Source organism: Diorhabda sublineata, chromosome 8 (assembly GCF_026230105.1).
Source record: "Diorhabda sublineata isolate icDioSubl1.1 chromosome 8, icDioSubl1.1, whole genome shotgun sequence".
Lineage (NCBI taxonomy): Eukaryota > Metazoa > Arthropoda > Insecta > Coleoptera > Chrysomelidae > Diorhabda > Diorhabda sublineata.
The window spans coordinates 8648668-8671545 of record NC_079481.1 but is presented as its reverse complement, the minus strand read 5'-3'; the positions used below and the strand labels follow the sequence as shown (position 1 = coordinate 8671545).

The window sequence follows — 22878 nt, the reverse complement described above, 5'->3', positions numbered from 1 at the left end:
ATTCAGAAAATCTGATTACACCTTTACCAGGCCCTAAATCACCTTTAAATACTTTGAAAACCGCTGTTGACTTTTGGAAATATTTTTTTGATGATACGATGCTTAGCGAAAATTGTTGAATGTACAAACCGACATATCGAGAGAAATCAAGAAAATTATGCCCGTGAAAGGAATGCTAAAGGAACGGGAGGGAGGAGTTCTCAAGTCAAGTCGTCTAAATGAGTTGTGGTGTTGAACAATTCCGCCTTACAGTGTCACTATTTCGGTTTAGCTTCCTACTACAACATTTACGTTTTGATGATATAGATACACGGTTGGAAAGAAGATCTACGGACAAATTGGCTCCAATCAGGGATATCTTCGATTCTTTTGTTGAAAAGTCTGCATACACTCCATTTCAAATTGTGACGATCGATGAAAAACTAGAGGCGTTCCGGGGAAGGTGCAGTTTTCGACAATACATACCCAGTAAGCAAAATAAATATGGCTTGAAAATTTTTGCAATTAGGAGGTTTATGTTGGCAAACAGCCGGATGGACCTCACTCTTTGGACAATTCTCCTTTAGCCCTTGTTCAAAGACTGGTTGAACCAATCAGACATTCTAAGAAAAATGTGACATGTGGTAACTGGTTTACATCACTCACACATTTTTAGGTACTGTTAGAAAAAACAAGCGAGAGTTACCTTTAGAAATTTCGAATCCAACAGGGCCAACAAGGCCAACAGGTTCAAGAAGAACAAAAACGTCTTACTGATATCAAGTCTTCATCGTGATGATAAAATTGACGAAATAACAGGAAAACCAGAAGTGATTATAGATTACAACAATTCCAAGGGTGGTGTAGATACTCTAGACAAATTGTGCGCATCATATGACTGTTCTAGAAATACGAAACGATGGTCTATGGTAATTTTTTACTCATTACTCAATATAGCCGGAGTGAATTCAATGGTACTTTTCCAAGTACCAAACGTTGGCCAAAAAATAACAAGAAGACAGTTTTTGCTTATGCTTATTTCTCAAATAGCCGAAAATTATCTTCGTAGTTGAGTAGCACAGACCAATATTCCCAAAACTATAACGATTAGACTAAAGGAAATATTTGGAATATAAAATCTCCAACCTGTAAATAATGCTGAAAATAGTCGTGGACGTTGTGCATACTGTTACCGAAAGAAAAACCGACCTACGCGTTTTTCACGCCAGACTTGTGGCAAGTTCATGTGTCCGGGACATTTAACTTGTATTTGTAGCGAATGTAATTTATCTGAATCTCATAGAGGGCATTAGTTGTACGATTCATTCCAAGTAATATTGTCCATAACTTTTTGTAGGCTACGGTTAAACATCATTCAATTTTACTCAAAAACGGTGAAACTTGATACTGTGTATTGTTTTTAAAATATTTTTTTGCAACTTATGAAGTAATAACTGATGCTGATATAAAGTAAAGTTACATTCTTAACTTTAAACAATATGTCTGATGTTTATAAAAAAACATACCAGGGATTCAAAGGCATAAATACTCCTTCTCTGCTCTCCAATCCCTTCTTTTGTCTTCTTCCATATTTATCAATCAATCTTCAGCCTGGTGTAATGACACGTAAAAAGATTGATTTAGGACTTGTTCCTATTAGAAAAGGTATTACTCTATCCTGATGAGACTCAAGTACTTCAGAACCGGTCGACATATTATTTTGGTTCTGTTGATCTTTTCCACATCAGTTGTTCGTTTCCCAAATCATATTTAAGCTCTACTTTGAGTTCTGTCGCGTATTACCAATTCGTTTGTCAAGCAAAGTTAGTATAATCGAAGTGTGAGATTTGAATATCAGTTAGATAATCAAATTTCAGATTAGTGAGGAATTAGTAGAAAATAAAAAAAGAATATTGTTGATTCTTACTTAAGACTGTAACTAACTGTAACTATTATTGAATAAATTATAGTGAATGAAAAAACTTATTAATTAAAACCTAGTTACAGTATTCGTCGTTAGGTTGAATAATTTTGAGAATTTTTAAAGAAAATTATTTCACACAATCAATAATATGTAGTAATGGTAGTATACTCTGTAGAAAGATGCCAAATAGACCATATCCATTTCTATTATTCTATGGGATTCAATTCACGACGATAGAATGGTAACCAAAGTATTTTTCTATGATACTACAGCCCGCTACGTGCCTTGACCTCCCTAAGTTTTCTTCCCCAGTAGTTCCTATTCAAAGTTTTCCTCTTTAATCCTCATAAAACTAATGGATTTCTTCCTACCACCTTTTCCAAGATCTTTCAAGATATTTAGTAAGTTTGAAATTTTGATTTAAAACGAAGAAATTAGCGATGTTATACATGTGATGTTTGATATTTAATAGAAATCACCGTAGTCTGGTTAAAGCTGTTTGACATGAATCTACTGACTTGCTCCAATTAATCATGTTCACGTATTAGAAACTTTTATAACCAGTATTTTCACTCTCACTTTTCATGTAGGCATTGTTTTTCAATATTAACGATAATGCCAGTAATAACAAAGCACTTGAAAAAATGTCGTGATGTAATTTTTGAAGGAATAGTAATTTAAGTAAAATTCATATATATATTTATGACTAGATTACAATCCCAACTTAAAATCAAAGCCTATAATCTAAGGTTATAAATATCCGATGGGAGCTGCCGCCCTTGGTAAGGACACGTAACTTTAGGAGGCCTAAGCACGAGCGTAGTCAAATATTAATAGCGCAGTAGATATATCAGAAGACATTTTCGGAGCAAAAGTAATATTTGAAATAAAAAAAAAGAAAATAAAACAAAAAACTCCGAGAATTATTTATAGGTCGTAATATTTTAGAAAATAATAGAAGAAATAGCCCAGGAAAAATCACTGACCGAATACATCTCAAATGTAAATTATAGAGAAGATAATGTATCAAATTATTGTTAATAGATGGAGTGTCTTCTAATCAATTTATTGTTTTTAGTGTACTTCTAAATAGAAACCGATCAAGATATCATCCTATGGGGCAATATCACGGAAAAAACTATGCTTTGTGCTTCTTATAAATTATTATGATAATATCATGATATATAAAATAATAACTTTTCAAGTTAACCTACAAATCGCTAATAAAATAGTGTAAGTGTAAGTGTAGAAAGATAATTTTAATTCAATTGGATTCAATTATTACGATTTCTAACCAATACATAATTTTTTTTTATTTGTAACCTCTATAAGTAAAATATACCAACATACAGTGAAAACGCGGCATATTTTTTAAGTAAATACCGTTTTGGAATTAAAAAAAGATGTGCAAAGATATCGCAATAATTTTATTTCTACATGAAAGCAGCCTGTACCTTAATCTACTTTTCTACATAATTTCCGTGAATATTGAGGCACTTGTCATAACGTGGCACCAGTTTTTGAATACCCTCCTCATAAAATTGACTTGTTAAACACTGTATCGCAACTGTTTTGACTTCGTTATCGTCTTGAAGACGCTGACCGCCCCACACTGGAACGACTAATGGGAAAAACGCGACATTGACAAAAAACAAAAACATATTTACTCGATATAAAATTTGAAAATGTATCAATTAACTAATATTTTTTGAGGATAAAATACAAACGGGGATGATACCCCTACCGAAAAAAAGTAAATTTAAATTTTCTTAAAATGGAGTTACCCATGTTCCTTTCTACTCAATTCACTTTTAGACCCTATTTGAACATAAAAAAAATCATCGCCTCGAAAATATTTTTGTGAAAAAAATTATGGGTTGTAATTTTTCTGACAAGGTTTGGCTAAAATCGACTCGTTGAATTGTTTTCTTTAGGTTTTCTACTTGAATTATTCGAAGAGATTAGCTGCGACAACCTGCAACCTTGGGAACAATAACAAATATAGAAAGCGGTGTTTGGCTGTTTGTAAATAGAGAGGTGGTAAACAACATAATGTAAAAAAATGTGTATTTGTACAAAATAAAACATATTTATTTCTATCTGTTTTCTTTGTATGCAGCACACTTCACATTACAAATTGTTAAAAAAATAAATAAATTAATAAAAAAAGTAGCTTTGATTACAAATTATTTTTAAAATTTCATGTTTTTCCCTTATTCCTGGGCTTGTCGTTTAATACAGTGAAATTTGTTTGTGTTAGTAGCGTAGCACTTAGAAAGCAATGTCCGAAAAATCGGTATTTCGTTCCAGTGTGCGCCCAGGTGTGCCTTCAAGTGCAGGAACAAATGGTAGTCGCTGGGCACCAGATCAGGGATATAGGGAGGATGATCTAAAGCTTCCCATTGGAAAGATTTGATGAGATCTTTGATCATGCACATTTGTGCGGCCATATTTAAATGCTCTCACCAATTCCTTACCATTCCATCACTCATAATGTTTTGTCCGTAAACTTCACTAACCTAACCTAACCTAACCTAACCAGCGTGCATGTGCGGAACGCCGACCTTGGGGTTGCGGCGGCGGAATCGCAAAACGGTACTTAGTTAAAAAATATACCTCGTATTTACAGAGTAAATTGTTAATATGAAGAAGTTCATTGGAACCGATGTTATTGATATAATATTCAATTAATACTCAAAATTCTGAAGAAATACCATTAGTAGGAACCGATACAGAGTAAAAGTAAATATTATTTGTAGAAAAAAATGGTAATACTTCACTTTATTATACATTTGTTATAACTATTTATTTTTAATAACCAAAAACGAAATATAATTGCGTGGTAAACAGTATTTTTGTTATTGAACAGCTACATCGATTGAATTTTTTCTCATTTATATGTAGTAATGATTATGATTTCAAATTCGTAATGTTCAATATTTATAAAATGAGCCACAAAATAAACTACGGAAACCGTAATAATAGTATTGGTCGGAATAAAGAGTAATTATATAAACAAGATTGCAGCAATTTGGATTTTTATGATACACATGTCGTATTTAAAATTAATTTCAACGAACTCATAGAACACATTCGACAAATCGCTCACCACTTTCAACAACGTCATATCTCAAAAATCGGCAATTTCGAGCTATGACCTTGCAAGATCGTCACATTCTTAACTCAATACTTGGCCTCTAGAGACCAGTAGTGTCGTTTCTGCTTTATAAAATATTTCATCAATGTTTATTTCAAGAGCGTCACAAGCCAGTTGGTCCTGAGTGGTTTAGGAAGAAATATCAGTGCCTTTTAGTGCAATTGTGGATTATTTCTTCAGAACACAGTATTGCCCAAAAGGTTTTTGTATCAAAAACGTACTAATTAGATTTAGGACAGTATTGTATGGTAAATGAAAAGCTTATTATTCTGTTTTATATCTGATTTATGACGTTCTTGCACACTCACTTTGTGAAATGTATTATCATATTTTGACTTATGACGCTATTGCTAATAATGCTTCTTCCCTCATACAAAATGGTTTTTGATCAATTTGTTTTGTGACACTCTTTCAATAAAAAGTCAGCCGCTTATATTGAAAATGTGCAGGTTTATTTTGGAATATGTCATTATTGTCAGTAAAAAACCTACTGTTTTACGTTGCTTGCTACTTTATGAATTGTCTTCAATTAGTAATTAACGTTTCTCATTTTCAGTTTGATCATTATGATGACGTCTCGACGAAAAAAAAATGTTAGCCTTAGCTTTAAACATCGATCAAAATGAAAATTTATCAGAAAGTGGAGGAAAGAAAATTATAAGGTATTCTTAGACAAATTCAATTTCAATTCAAATTCTTGGACAATAAAGTAATCAGAGTTCAACAAGATTTGCCAAATTCTGTTTTTTATAAACATTCTTATGCAGAACCTGACTTCGTGGAAGCCTTAATCATTAGAAAGAAAAAGCAAAGATTATAACATCGCAATAAAACCTGTCTTCCGACGAAAAACCCAAAATATCAGACAAAATGCAACCGATTGAAAAAAAATGACATACCAAATGTTTATAAAACATTTTATGAGAATCTTTAAAATTATTTTTAAATGTTTTATTCAAATACTTTTACCTATTATAACTTTTGAATGATTATCTTTTGTACGTACATAATATTTTCTTATTCTGTTGGCTTTCCCAAATTCATTCTTTTGTTTTAAACAGCATTCCATTGGAAGATGAAATAAAAGTAATTATTTAAAATATAAAGAATAACTGCCTATTCGGAATTAATTTAACTTTTGGGATTGGCTTAGCTCAAGATACTTCAAAGTACCGTTTTTTAATTAATAAAAAAGAAGTACAAAGATATGGCAATAATTATATTTTTACATGAAAGCCTGTACCTTAATCTACTTTTCTACATGATTTCCGTGAATATTGAGGTACTTGTAATAATGTAGCACCAATTTTTGAATACCCTCCTAATAAAATTGACTTGTTAACCACTGTATCACAACTGTTTTGAAGACGCTGACCGCCCAGGTGTTTCTTCAAGTGCAGGAACAAATGGTAGTCGCTGGGCACCAGATCAGGGTTGTAGGGAGGATGATCTAGAGCTTCCCATTGAAAAGATTTGATGAGATCTTTGGCCACATGCAGCAAAACGATACCCTTATTCAACTAGCCACGTCTTTTGTTCTGGATTGCACGTTGCAGATTGTTCAATGTCTCACAATAAGACGTTGTACTGATTGCCTCATTACTAGCGATACTCCTTTTCTGTCCCAAAAAACTGTGCACATGATTTTCTGGGCAGAAATTGTTTGTTTAAACTTCACTTTTTTGGGTGATGATCATTCATAATGTTTTGTCCGTAAACTTCACAGATCTCACGATGAATATCGATCGGTTTAAGGCCTTTAGCACTAAGAAATCGTATAACAGGCCGTACTTCACAATCTGCGGGACTCACGATTGTCGGAAGCATCTTAAACACTCAGGAAACAACGTACACAATGAAGAATCAGACTGTACTTACTTAAAAAATATGCGTCGTAGTTTGACATACTCGAAGCACCTCATCAGAAAGTTGGGAAAATAACGTCATAAATAAAAAGCAGCTTTTTTAAATTTAAAAATTTTGTACAAATTTTTCTTCAAACAAAGAAAAATTATCGGCTATTATCTGAAAAGAGGTGATGCATAGTAAAAAAATCAATCAATTTTGAATTCATTTTATTCTATTTTTAAATTTTAAATTCATTATCTTGTTAAATCTTGTTTTTTGAGATATGACGTTGTTGAAAGGAGTGAGCGAAATAAAAACAAGGGATTACGGGAAATATCTTTTAAACTTATTTCCAGTCAATTTAAATAAACTAAATCACCAAAAATTATTTCAATTTTCGTTTGTTAACAAAAGATGACATGTCTAAATTATTTTATTACTTTTTTTTTTCAATTAAAGTATTTTAAAAACTCAAAAGACAGCAAAAGCAGATTCATTTCGTTCAACGAGAATTAGTTTACAAATAAATGTTGTTAAATCATCGTAGATCATATTATACGCAGATGATCCGTACATTACGATCATACCAATGCGAACACGTTTGCTTTGGCGTAGATATAGTAATAAATTACATTTATGGTACATATCCGCAACGGAGCATGGCTAAAATTGGAAATATAAATTGAAAATCACTGTAAAATTCCGAAACGGAGCAGGGTCGAATACGGGCAATAAATTATTTTCTTAAACGATCACATATATATAAACTGCACAGAAATAATTGGTAGCCGTGAAGAATTTTACCGGCGATAATGATTTATCTGAAACTTCCACACTTGAGAACTGTCAAGACAAGTTATTCAAACATTCTTATATAAAGATGATATTTGCTTTTACCCGCGGCTTCGCTCGCATCGAATCCATTAAATAAGTATCAGAAATCATTGTAATAGAAAAGAACGAACTCTGTAGCTATATTAGAACCTGAGATATAGATCTTTGAATGTAGAAAAATTGCCAAAAACCTACAAAAATCCATAACTCCACATTGAATGACCGCCCCTAGTTCCTCTCCAACTCAATCGATTCAAGTGTTCAAAAACTCAAAAGAAAGAAGGTGTTTCAGCGAGTGTTTTTGAACCAAAACGAACTCTGTACCTATATTAGAACCTGAGATATAGATCTTTGAATGTAGAAAAATTGCCAAAAACCTACAAAAATCCATAACTCCACATTGAATGTCCGCGCCTAGCTCCTCTCCAACTCAACCGATTTAAGTGATCAAAGACTCAAAACAAAGAAGGTGTTTTAGCGAGTGTTCTCAAATCAAAACGAACTCTGTACCTATATCAGAACCTGAGATATAGATCTTTGAATGTAGAAAAATTGCGAAAAACCTACAAAAATCCATAACTCCTTATTGAATGCCCGCGCTTAGCTCCTCTCCAACTCAACCGATTTTAGTGTTCAAAAACTCAAAAGAAAGAGGGTGTTTTAGAGAGTGTTCATAAACTAAAACAAACTCTGTAGCTATATTAGAACTTGAGATATAGATCTTTGAATGTAGAAAAATTGCCAAAAACCTACAAAAATCCATAACTCCACATTGAATGTCCGCGTCTAGCTCCTCTCCAACTCAATCGATTCAAGTGTTCAAAAACTCAAAAGAAAGAAGGTGTTTCAGCGAGTGTTTTTGAACCAAAACGAACTCTGTACCTATATTAGAACCTGAGATATAGATCTTTGAATGTAGAAAAATTGCCAAAAACCTACAAAAATCCATAACTCCACATTGAATGTCCGCGCCTAGCTCCTCTCCAACTCAACCGATTTAAGTGATCAAAGACTCAAAACAAAGAAGGTGTTTTAGCGAGTGTTCTCAAATCAAAACGAAGTCCATATCTTGAATAGAACATGAGATATTGAGGATAGAACGTGTGTATTTGAAAAACTCCCATAAGTAATGTACAGGCGGAAATCGTATTTGAGTATAACTTGAGAATGGTGAAAATTAGATGAAATTCGATGGTTGCTAGCTGATCTGTGCATAAATACCTTTCATTGAAAAAAAAAATTAAGCAAATCGGTTGGGTAGAACGCCTGAAAGAATTTTTTTTAATATATAAGATCATTTGATTTTATATTTTTCAAATTATTGACTCGATATTTCTATTCTGTTACGATTAAATATTATATAATGATTCATGATTTCTAGTTCAAATCTTTCTATTTAATGGAACGAAGGTAATTTGTAAAATAATATCAGATACGAATATTTGTTTATCTGGAAGAAGTCCGTTGTTTTCTGAGTATTTGAAACTTTCACTATTTATACAGGCGTCCAGCATTCCATTTTTGTTTTCCAGAGGGAGCAGAAACTTTAGAATTCTGTGTCGGATAATACGGCGTACCTATTCTATCCCATTATTCCGTTTTCGTACATTTCAGCGTATACTTTTGAACATAAACTGAAGAACAATGGCGCCGAGCAGAACATTCCTCTGCATAACATAAAATAACAAAATCCAGTAAGGGTAATGTGATAACAATGATGATAGATGATGGTTTTTACATCAAGTTTGGTCCAACGTACCGTGAGAGGCATTTTTAATGGCCAAATATTTACCCTTTTTTTCTAAAAAAAAAATACTTAATTAATTTTTTGTTTTCGTATTTTTAAAATAAATTGTAAATATCACTATTACTAAATATACTATGAAACATCAAATTTATCGCTGATTCTACTGAGATATTCTCATTTTCAATGTAATTATGGACCACCAAACTTTTTCCAAACTGTTTAAAAATGTGTAATGATTAAAAATCAATTCGTTCTAAGCCCTTTTGGACCAGCTAATACGACGCTAATGGATCTCGAAATAGAAATGGGTGGACGTCAAGCGGCGTCGAGCTTCGGATGGGTCACTTTGAATCATTGAAGGTCTGAATTAAATGAATTAATATATCATAGAAGTCGGAGATGAACCGGACATTACAACCGGAAAAGGGGCTATTATAAAGGATGCGCTGTCCCTTTCGCGTTCTGTTAATGTTCAGCCGTAGGGCTGGAAATTATTTTTTAAATTATAACAATGCTATAAAATATTAGATAGCCAGTTTCGAATCCAATATACTGTGGAAAATATTGAAAAATAATTACAAATTTGACATATTCAAAAAGAAGTCAATTCGTCATATGTCCTTTATCGGTAACAAGACGTTAATAACAGCACTATCAAAGTTTTGCAACGACTAAAAATGCTGCCTCTATAAATTTCATCTGAAAGGGTCCTGTGAACCAGAAAAACCGATTCACCGCATCGTTATAAAAGCAATTACCTGGCAGTGTGCATTTTTGGGCCGACAAAAATTGCAATCTTCTATAGTTTTACCTTGAAAAATCTCGGATTTAGTTTCCGTCACACAAATGGTTGATGTTACCGTTCGTAATAAATAAAAAAATAGCTAAACAGGAAGAGAAAAAACTGCCAAGCGTGAAAATTACAAACTTCATTAAAGGACTTTTCAAATTTTCATTTCGCTTTTGCAATAGCCATTTCAGGCGAGTACAACTAAAAAAACTCTGCCTAATTAACTTGGGCGATATCATCTACAGCAATCTGGTGTTTTTATTAAAACAATTCGTTCGTATGGAAAATAAAGTATGTAAAATGACATGTTTGAAAGATGTAATATTTGACCATAGTGGTAACGATGTAGTATATATATACACAAAAGCATATACAGTCGAACCTCGGTATATCGAACCTAGATATAGCGAATTCCTTGATAAATAGAAGTTTTTCTAGTTCCCTTGAATCTTTCCTCTGTTATTTTTACCTCCACCTATCGAAGGATTGGTTTAGAAGACCTTGATATATCGAATTTTTCAAGATTCCTTAGCTTACACTTCACTTACTACGAAACGAAGTTTTTGTAAGAAAACCTCTACATATCGAAGCCCAGTTGAAAATATACAAAGCGTTTAACCTGAAAATACCGTTCTGAGAAGCATTGTCTTTCTCAGAACGACATTTTTTCTCAAGTAACTACCTCACTCACATTTGTTTCCAGTTTGTTTCAATTCTGAAAAATAGGGAAATGTATGAAAATCAAACTTGTTTATCATCAAAGAGGATTAAAGAGCCCGAGTTCCAAGACATCGATGAGTGTCTAGCTGAAGCAGTGTCGCGACAAAAGCTTATCGATAAATGGTCCAACCTTACAGGAAAAATTAACAAAATTCGCTGGAGAACTCGGTAAACCAAATTTCCTTGCTAGTAATCACTGGTTTCTGAACTTTAAGAATAGGAATGAAATTGCTTGCAAAAAATTACCATGGAAAGTGCAAGTTTAGACGATAATGTGTAGATACAGTGGAGCGAAAAACTTTTTGAACTAACAAAAGGGTACAATCCTGAAAAAATATTTAAAGCTGACGAAACTGCACTTCATTATCAGTGCTAACCGGACAAAACCTTAGCATTCAAAGGGGACTTGGGTTCTGGCGGAAAAAATAGCAAGCAGAGAGTTACAGTACTTCTTTGGAAAAGCAAAAATCCTCGATGTTTTAAATGGATTAAAAGCCCACTAATGGACTACACATCAAACCAAAGATCTTGGATGAAATCTGAAATTTATCATAAACGGTTAACGGACCTAGACAAGGAGATGCGCAAAAAAAAGAAAATTTTTATGTTTATAGACAATTGTACATCACATGGGGATCTTCCCAAACTCAAAAAAATAAAAAATGAGTTCGTACCTCTGAACATCACATCCAAACTACAGCCTCTTGATCAAGGTAAAATAAAAAACTTTAAAGTTCTTTACAGGAAAGAAGTAGTGCGCCAGTTTCTCCTTGACATTGACAAGAAAAATCCGACAAAAATTAACTCGCTTGATGCTATGGAGATGGCTTCGATTGCGTGGACAAATGTGACAGAAAAAACCATTCAGAATTGTTTTAAAAATGCGGGTTTAAACGGAAATATCAAGATCGTGAGGGAACAGCTGAAGAAGATGGTACACCATTTAATGTAGATGAAACTCCTGCACGATGGAGCGAAATTACGGAGAGCTTAAACATTGAAGAGCTAACTTTCAAGGAATTTGTAAGTTTGACGATGCGAGATGTTAAACGATGCAGACATCATTACATCCGTTTACACAGACGCAGAAGAAGATGACAGCGAGGACAATGTGGACAGCCAGGTCGAGGAACCGGATACAGACCCACACTTCGTGATGCTCGATGTGCTATTACAATTTTGCGGAAATTCTTGCAAAAGAAAACTGTAATGAGCGATCGGGCAATCCAATCTATTGCAGTATTGGATGATGCATTGGACAAAGTGTCGTTTTCAGGTAGGCAAACCACAATTCCCGATTTTTTTCAAAGCTCAGCTTCATTTTTTTTCCACACATTCAATATGTGTCTGATTATCAATATTAATGTCCCGAGTGCATATCAAATTGTCGATAATTTAATTTTCTCGAGTGCACTCGAGGAAATTATGAGACAATTTGACATGCATGAGAGGGCATTTTGGCAGACTATTTCCTGAGAAAAATTTAATTTAAAATAAACGTAATTCTGTGTTTAAAATTTGTTATTCTTTAAATTGTACCGTAGTTGACGATCATCATATTGGCATTGAATTGGTATCTACGGTAACTTATTGACATTAACAGTTTTGTTCGTGAAAAAATATTTCAAAATGAGTTTACGTTTTGGGCAGAATTCCACGCAAGTAATAGACGCCGCAGTGGATAAACTAACTCCACTGAATACGAAAAAGTCGAGAGATTCTGCGTGGCGACAGTTTCAACAATTTTGTGATGAACGAAAATACACTTTGAACAAGGAAACTTCTGTCGCACAGCTGGCCGTAATTCTAAGAGATTTCGCTTTCAACATGAGACGTAGTGATGGGGAAGAATATAAAGAAGGTGTTGTCAAAACACTTTGGATTACAGTAGCGAAAATTTTGCAACAAAAATGTTATGAAGAGTTTAACATTATTTTCGATCCTTTTAAAGATGTAACGTTTGAATGCGCCAGAACTGCGAGAGACGCAAAAAGGAAGCAGTTGCAAAAGTGTCCTGAAAAAAGAAAAACAAGTGCATCTAGCTTATCAGGACAAGATATTGATAAAATGTGTGCCATTTGGGACGAGTCGACTCCGGACGAACTTCAACGCAAGTTCTTTCATATTGCTTCATATGAACTGGCGGGGAGAGGAGGAGAAGCATGTAATTGCCTTTTGAGTTACTTTGAAGAAGAATTTGACAACTACGGCAACCCTACAGGACGCATAGCTTATAATCCTATTTTTTCTAAGACAGCGCAAGGAGGGAATCATAGGTTAACAGAAAAAAGATGGTTAGTCCAAAACACCACCGAGCCTGATAAATGCCCAATAAGGTATTTAATGTAAAGCATGATATCAAACAATCTATCATTATAATTTTGCAGGCTTTTTAAAATGTTGAAAGAAAAAAGAGGAAAACATATTACGGTCGATCGTCTTTTCTTAACTGTAAACCCATCATGGATGAAAGAAACAACAAAAGGTTTTTTTAAAAATTGTCCAGTAGGACGAAATGAAATTTCAAAGTGGACAAGAGATGCAGCGGAAGCTATAGGAATTGACACGAAAAGAATAAAAGTGACAAATCACTCGAACCGTGCTGCGGCAGTTACTCAGCTTGCCAAGGTTGGGGTTTCAGAAAATCAAATTATGAAGGTTACCGGACACTGAAATCAGGCCTCGATAAAGAGTTACCTCCAAGTAAATAGTGAACACCACGAGGAAATTGTACAAAAAATGCGAAATGACAGTAGCGGAGTAACAATAAGAAGTGGTGGAAGCAGCATAGAAACACCATCGTCGGCCTCCAATAAAGTTGTATATTCTAATTGCATTTTCAATAATTGTTCCTTTTCTTAAAATATAAAATTAAAACCAAATGATGTTTATTAATCCTAGACGAAAATTTGGCACTAGTGCAAATTATCGATAATTTGCACTAGTGCAGTATTATCGCTGAAATTTGATCGTTGCTAGGTAAACATAAAATATTACAGCTTTTTGGTTGGCTTAAATTTTTCGAAGGAAATAGTCAATTGTTTTATTGTGAAATAATGACCAAGGATTGTTCTTATTCTAAATACGTAATTATTTTATTTCTAACTGTTTTTTTTATGTTTGTCATTAAAATTATTCATTTAAATATTCATAAAATAGCAATAGTAAGCAATGTTAATTGGCGTAAATTGTATTGTTGTATATGCATATTACATATATCGAAATCAGTCAAAAATCACCTCAATAAATCGAACCTAGTTATATCAAAATCCTCGATAATTCGAAGTTTTCCCGTTCCCCCTGAGCTTCGATATACCGAGGAGCTTCGACTGTATATAAATTCTTTAAGTAAATATTTTATCTGTAGTATATGTTGTAAATTGCACAAGAACGATACATGTTGTAAAATGATTCCATGTTTATATAACAAGCACAAAATAGATGAATTATTTGGTGATTTTGAAAAATAAATGACTGAAAATAATATACTTTGACTTATTATTGTATCGGAACAAGAATCAATACAAATTTTTAATATCTACCATTAAGAAACAATCAATTTTTCTTCTAAATAACTTATTGAGATCATCCGTATAAATAAAATATTTTTTTCTTATTACTCCACAATATCTTCAGTTCATTATCATTATTTCTATATTGTAAATTAAACATTCTTTGTTTAGTTCAATGAAAAGAGGTAGAAAAACTTTTGTGAAAATCAGCGCTCACCAATATCTGATAATCGTTCTCAATTTTTTATCTAGTTCTGTGAATGTCTATTTTTTTACGGCGGTAAGTAATAAAAATGAATTTTATGAGTTTTGTAAATTTAATAGCACTTAAATTAATGGATGGATAGTGAAACAACTACCAAAACCAATAATTTTGTTTTAATAGCACTACAAATGAAACATGGCAGTAAAACAACAATAATAGAACCGTATAGGCACCAGCAATACTATACTATAACATCAAACTAATTTTCCGAACCTTTAGGTGATTTATATTCATCGTAACTAGTTTGAATGTAGAATAATATTGTGAGGAATCGAGTAAACTTGCGTGGCTATTTTCCCCGAGATAATTTATAGACGCAGAAACTAATGGACAAAGACATTCCCTCGAATATAAGAATGTTATTAACGCTAAAACAAACGATGCTCTTCAGCATAATTAATATCGAGAAGTACATGTTAATGAATTTAACCGTTGTTTGTACCTGATGATTCTTCGTGGAGAAATTTCCATGATTCACTTAAAGAAAACAGTCAACTTTGTACCGTGACTGCTTTGACAAACTATCTAATTTATGACAATTCAAAAGTACAACAACAACAATAACATATATATACCTTGTCTAGTATATATGTACTTACTTGGAAATTTGTAGAAGGGCACCGAGAGACAGCTAACGGTGTGCAAACTCCTCGAGGCAAGATCGTGTTGTCCCGAAGAACACGTACACATGGAGTTAAAGCCGCAGCTGTTTGAAGTTAAGCCGCTACATCGAAGAAACAGGACAATTAGGATACTCCATACTGGAAGCATTGTTCCTGGAATTGAACAGGAGGGATAATTTAATTTGTATTATACTTCAATATAAGGCAGAATAGAGTATGATTCCGCATATTATTTTGAAATGGAATTATTCGTATTAGCGACGATCTTCATTATTTCAGTTTCAGTAACTTTAATAATTTCTTGTTATTATTAGTTTTTAGTCGAATTTTTCAAAGAAAAATGGGTAGATGGGGCACTTTGCCCCGGGCCCCCCATGCTGAGGGGCCCCCGAATCAAAGAAAAAATTATTATTATTTTTTTTAATCAATTTATTGGATGTATATATAATATAAATTTAAATTCTCTATTGTTTAAAAGGTGATGATGCAAATTTGAAGTTAATATTTAAAATATTACAATACTTTATAAGTGGAGTGATAGAAAACTAATATTTTGTTGAATAACATTATATTATGTTCTGTTATAACGTATTTGTTCCTTTCACTCATCGTGACAAACTAGAGAAAATTTCGAAGATAAAGTAAAAAGGCTTAGGAGGTAATCATAACTCGGAAAATGAATGAAAAAAATTATTGCGAAGAAAGCTGCAGAAGAACGAGGGAAAAGATCGTTTGACCGTTTTTTACTACCGAATGCAAATCTGGTGACTGACCGACTAGGGGACCCATCTCCATCCAATTCTCAATGTTTAGTGCCGGATCTGTATAATCGTGGAGAAGCTGAGACGATTCTAGTACCTAAACAACAAGAAATTTCATCTGTGGAAGACAATAACAAAACTGATGAAGACAGTTTCGATGTTTTAACGACAGACAACCTGGATTCAGAGAAAACTATCGATGAATCAGAACAAATCAACGTGAATAAAGACCCTGGCACCTGGGGTCGTCTTGACATCAAAACTAGAGATCTTTTGGTTTTAGGTAAACCGCAGGGCATTCCAAGTGATAATTCTGGCAGACCGTTTCCCACGTCCATTTTGTCAAAAAAACTAAGTAATGGGGAATCTGCGAATAGGGATTGGATTTCCTGGAGTATTGAAAAATCTGCCTTTTTTTGCTACCCTTGTTGTCTGTTTGAAGACAGAAGTATTGAGAACAAGCAATTATCAAATTTTGTAAAATGTGGCGTTAGTGACAATTGGAAAAAAATCTACGATCGAGTTAAAGACCACGAGTCGAATGTAAATCATGTAAATAATTATGTTAAATGGAAAGAGTTAGTGATCACACTTAAAGGAAAAAAATCTGGTATTGACGATTCTCTCTTAAAATGCATCAGAGAAGAGGAAGAAAAGCGGAGAAGAATTTTGACAGCCGTCATTGACGTAATATTATTTTTGTCAGAACGAAACCTACCATTTCGAGGGACTAATTCGACTGTCGACAAAGATGATTGTGGCATATTTTTATCAACACTCAAACTGTTGGGAAGATACAACTCTGACATTAAAGATCACTTGGATTCGCTAGCAAGAGCTAAAGAGTCTGGGAAAAAATTGCAAGCTCATTATCTGTCGTGGAGAACCCAAAATGATTTTTTGATAGTCCGAGACAGCTTTTGCCCCGGGCCCCAGAAATCCTCCGGGCGGGCCTGATTACGGTAGGCATGATTTGAAGAAAAATGGGGGCACATCATTTTTCCCATGTTTTGAGACCTTCTGAACACGATTATGATGGTTTTTCGAATGCAATTGCTATGGGTCCGATTTGGTTCAAAATTAGCATACATGGCTTTTTTGGCGGCGGATTTATGTTATTAGAGTTTGGTTGAAAACAAATGAATATTTCGAGGGGTCGCAGTGTAAAAAAAGTGGTTTTTGACCTTTGCTCACCTCTGCAGGTCAAACGAAAAGCGACTGAAAAATGAAATTTCACGTGTTGGTTCAATTAGTTGCGAGATGATTTCCTGTCTAAAGTCGAAACTTTCCATCTCCACCCCTCTCCATTTTATGGTAATTTTTGTTATATTTTCTTATTTTTTGGCCAGAAAAAGTTTAACTAGAGAGTCCGAGATTCGCGTGCAAGTAGGGGTGATGTTGAAGAATTGTCTTTCTCAAGTTCAAAGTTTTCTTCTTCAGTTCTTCTAGTACAAAACGCCCGAAATCATTTTGATCGTTGTAATTGTTGAACCTCCTATTTAATGAATAATACGAGTATGATCGTTGCTAGGGTGATTTTTTGTACTTCCCATTTTCGAAATTTCTTGTCATTATGACAATTTTTTCTTTGTTGTCAATTGGAATTGAACAAGAGGGTTGAGACCACCGGGTCTATCGCCGAGTATTCAGTAGAATAATTATCAACTCCTTTCTCTTCTATTCTCTCTGAAAATCCATTCGATATACAATTATAAAATTGCTGATGAATAGAAACTAATCAAGTTGCTTGTGAAGCAACAAACACTTAGTTGTCAAACGATTTATGAGCAATCATTCATTGTTTTGACAATTTTCATTGAAAACGAGTGAAAAATAAAGTGTTAAAAACAGTATCAATTGAGTGATTGTGTGAATTGAGAATGCCAAGTAAAGATTGGAAGAAAAAACAAGATCGCCGAGCACGTTACAATCATTTTAAAGACGATGAAAAGATTTGTTTGTGTATTGGTTAAATTTTTCATTCGACGAAAAATTCGACTTCCGTGATGGAGCTCTGCTGCTCACGGCTTTTTTAAGATGTACTCAGAGTCAGCAGACTAATCTTGAATAGAATAAATTGGTAGAGGTTACAGAAATTTGTTAATTACACATTAATTAGTCTGTATTTATTTAATAAAATCTCTATAAAATTTATTTAATTGGAAATTCATTGTATTCCAAATGAATGAGGTTATTCGAATTTATATTTGAATTATTGAGAATACAATTGTTACGTACATATAATAATTAGAAATTATTAATCAACTGAATTTTAACTACGTATAACATTAAATTGAAATTACAAAAGATTAATTGGATATTTGTCCAATTATTAATTGCTATTGGAATTTATTAACCAAAATAATTCGTGCACACGGAAGGACACGATTCATAGTTTATTTGTAGAAACTCCAAGAGTATTGCTCCTTTTCAACTATTTATGAAATCTTTCGATTAATTTTTCTAGATATAATAAAATCTCATTTCACCAGCAGTAAGTGTTGATTAAAGTCATGTTTCTTTATGATCATTTCGGCCGATTTGTCATCCGAGATTACTAAAAGCCTTACACTACCATCAATTACAGTATAAAAGCTTCCACATTTTTTTTTCTTAATACCTATAACGTGATTAATATATTTTTGTCAATAACCGGGAACGTGATTTATGAAAAAGTTATGTTATTTCGATTAAATATTAATTCGAACGGAAATGAAATTTACGAATGAATAATCTTCATTTGTGTTTATTTTTCTTTCGTATGCCCATTCCTCTCTTATACGTTTACTTAAGAAGTTACTTCGTATTCATTTTGGTGTTCGTTCGATATAAGATCCAAGTTGGGGATTCGTCGACGCGACGGTCTGTCCCCATTTATACGTAATTTGTAATAATATCCCGAACTGCATACATCGAGCAATAACAAATATTAACCTAATATTAGCATAGTACTTCATATTAAACTAACGTTGTGTTTACAGTTTCCCTAATATGTTTTAGGATGTCGAGATGGATCAGATTACAGAGTCTAAATTAAACGAAACTAACGAAAATCCTATTAAATTGTGTTTATCACTCGACGAACAGAAAAGGATACAAAACGGGTCGGAATATTAACAAAGTATATTGCGGAATTTGAATATACAAATAGTTGGCAGACCTTTTATTTTATTACTAAGCAATTCTTAACTCCTCGTTATATCGAAGCTCAGGGGGAACGGGAAAACTTCGAATTATCGAGGATTTTGATATAACTAGGTTCGATTTATTGAGGTGATTTTTGACTGATTTCGATATATGTAATTTGCATATACAACAATACAATTTACGCCAATTAACATTGCTTACTATTGCTATTTTATGAATATTTAAATGAAGAATTTTAATGACAAACATAAAAAAACAGTTAGAAATAAAATAATTACGTATTTAGAATAAGAACAATCCTTGGTCATTATTTCACAATAAAACAATTGACTTGATAATCAGATACATATTGAATGTGTAAAAAAAATTAAGATGAGCTTTGAAAAAAATCGGGAATTGTGGTTTGTCTACCTGAAAACGACACTTTGTCCAATGCATCATCCAATACTGCAATAGATTGGATTGCTCGATCGCACATTACAGTTTTCTTTTGCAGGAATTTCCGCAAGTTTGTAATAGCACATCGAGCATCACGAAGAGTGGGGTTTGTATCCGGTTCCTCGCCTGGCTTTTCAAATTATCCTCGCTGTCATCTTCTTCTGCCTCTGTGTAAACGGATGTGATGATGTCTGCATCGCTTAACATCTCGCAAAACTTACAAATTCCTTGAAAGTTGGCTTTTCAATGTTTAAACTTTCTGTAATTTCGCTCCATCGTGCAGGAGTTTCATCTATATTAAGTGGTGTACCATCCTCTTCAGCTGTTCTTTCACGATCTTGATATTTCCGTTTAAACCCGCATTTTTTAAAACAATTCTGAATGGTTTTTTCTGTCACATTTGTCCACGCCTTCGAAGCCATCCCCATGACATAAAGCAAGTTAATTTTTGTCGGATTTTTCTTGTCTATGTCAAGGAGAAACTGGCGCACTACTTCTTTCCTGTAAAGAACTTTAAAGTTTTTCATTTTATCTTGATCAAGAGGCTGTAGTTTGGATGTGATGTTCAGAGGTACGAACTCATTTTTTATGTTTTTGAGTTTGGGAAGATCCCCATGTGATGTACAATTGTCTATAAACATAAAAATTTTCTTTTTTTTGCGCATCTCCTTGTCTAGGTCCGTTAACCGTTAATCATAAATTTCAGATTTCATCCAAAATCTTTGGTTTTATGCGTAGTCCATTGGTGGGCTTTTAATCCATTTAAAACATCAAGGATTTTTGCTTTTCCAAAGAAGTACTGTAACTCTCTGCTTACTATTTTTTCCGCCAGAACCCAAGTCCCCTTTGAATGCTAAGGTTTTGTCCGGTTAGCACTGATAATGAAGTGGAGTTTCGACAGCGTTAAATATATTTTCAGGATTGTACCCTTTTGTTAGTTCGAAAAGTTTTTCACTCCACTGTATCTACACTTTATCGTCTATACTTGCACTTTCCCTGATAATTTATTTGCAAGCAATTTCATTCCTATTCTTAAAGTTCAGAAACCAGTGATTACTAGCACGGAAATTTGGTTTACCGAGTTCTCCAGCGAATTTTGTTAATTTCTCCTGTAAGGTTGGACCATTTATCGATAAGCTTTTGTCGCGACACTGCTTCAACTACACACTCATCGATGTCTTGGAACTCGGGCTCTTTAATCCTCTTTGATGACGAACAAGTTTGATTTTCATACATTTCCCTATTTTTCAGAATTCAAACAAACTGGAAACAAATGTGAGTGGGGTGGTTACTTGAGAAAAAATGCCGTTCTGAGAAAGGCAATGCTTCTCAGAACGGTCTGTTCAGGTTAAACGCTCTGTATTTTTTCAACTGGGCTTTGATATGTAGAGGTTTTCTCACAAAAACTTCGTTTCGTAGTAGGTGCAGTGTAAGCTAAGGAATCTTGGAAAATTCGATATATCAAGGTCTTCTAAACCAATCCTTCGATAGGTGGAGGTAAAAATAACTGAGGAAAGATTCAAGGGAACTAGAAAAACTTCTATTTATCAAGGAATTCGCTATATCTAGGTTCGATATATCGAGGTTCGACTGTATATGCTTTTGTGTATATATATACTACATCGTTACCACTATGGTCAAATATTACATCTTTCAAACATGTCATTTTACATACTTTATTTTCCATACGAACGAATTGTTTTAATAAAAACACCAGATTGCTGTAGATGATATCGCCCAAGTTAATTAGGCAGAGTTTTTTTAGTTGTACTCGCCTGAAATGGCTATTGCAAAAGCGAAATGAAAATTTGAAAAGTCCTTTAATGAAGTTTGTAATTTTCACGCTTGGCAGTTTTTTCTCTTCCTGTTTAGCTATTTTTTTATTTATTACGAACGGTAACATCAACCATTTGTGTGACGGAAACTAAATCCGAGATTTTTCAAGGTAAAACTATAGAAGATTGCAATTTTTGCCGGCCCAAAAATGCACACTGCCAGGTAATTGCTTTTATAACGATGCGGTGAATCGGTTTTTCTGGTTCACAGGACCCTTTCAGATGAAATTTATAGAGGCAGCATTTTTAGTCGTTGCAAAACTTTGATAGTGCTGTTATTAACGTCTTGTTACCGACAAAGGACATATGACGAATTGACTTCTTTTTGAATATGTCAAATTTGTAATTATTTTTCAATATTTTCCACAGTATATTGGATTCGAAACTGGCTATCTAATATTCGCTATATCGGGGCTCGATATATCGAGATTCGACTGTACCAAGCTTTTCTCTATTATCACATTTATTCAATCATCGGTAAAATATTTGTTTATCCGTGATTTATTCAAAGAAATATAACCATGTTTGTTCTATTATTGAAAATGTACTTTTCCACAGTGTAAACAGGCTTCTATCGTTTAGAAGATTCATTTCGATTATCATATTTTTCATTGAAACGCTTATATCCAACTCAGCCATAGCCAGCATCTAACTATACATCGAATTCCCAAAACATTAATAAAATTCGTACACCGTAGCAGGATTTTCGATCATACCCGGCCGTGAAGGCGATTTCGGCGCCACTTACCGACCCCACTTGGTCACCAAGGAACAAATTTCCGTAGAAATATTCCTTAAGGGATCCAACATGTGAATTATTTTCAGGTGTATCCTTCAGCCTTATAAAAATAAACCCATAAAATATTTTTCCTATTCAGTTACAGACAGTATAGAAAATCTAGGAAATATCGAGCGAAATATTCTATTCCATTTTCGTTTTAATTTATATCAATTCCAATTGCAAGAAGATTTTTTTGATTCAGTCTATTCTGCTGGATTTAGAATAATTTCATTCGTTTTGTGTGTGAAATATCATTCAAATAATTAAATTTAAAAAAAAAGGAGTGGTTAGGAAATTTAGAAAGCACAAATGGCAAGACCAAAGTGTTACGTACAAATATTAATAATTGGAAAATCCTAACAAAGGCTAGAAAATATATTTTTCATAGTTTTTTCAGTGTACCCACACCATTTTCGTTTTTATTACACAAATATGAAATATTTATTCCTGTTAATCACAATCTTTGAAAGGAAAAGTCAACTTATAATAACCATTCATTTTCTTGGCTGAAATCGTG

General features: G+C 33.4%; 2 protein-coding genes across 2 annotated transcripts in view; one reads left to right on the top strand and one right to left on the bottom strand.

Moving 5' to 3' along the window:
* Positions 1–15547, bottom strand: part of LOC130447445 (chaoptin-like) — a 41757-nt gene extending 26210 nt beyond the window's left edge. The window contains exon 1 of the mRNA XM_056784258.1: positions 15376–15547. Within this exon, the coding sequence (XP_056640236.1) occupies positions 15376–15547 (172 nt within the window). The remainder of the gene's footprint in view (positions 1–15375) is intronic.
* A 532-nt stretch (positions 15548–16079) lies between these two features.
* On the top strand, positions 16080–17117 carry LOC130447881 (uncharacterized). The gene has a single exon (XM_056784924.1). It carries the CDS (start codon positions 16080–16082, stop codon positions 17115–17117), a length of 1038 nt encoding a protein of 345 aa, XP_056640902.1.
* Positions 17118–22878: the final 5761 nt, after the last annotated feature.

What these genes read in the sequence shown, in the direction of transcription:
- LOC130447881 (XM_056784924.1), top strand. Translation starts at nt 16,080, where the DNA reads ATGAAAAAAATTATTGCGAAGAAAGCTGCAGAAGAACGAGGGAAAAGA.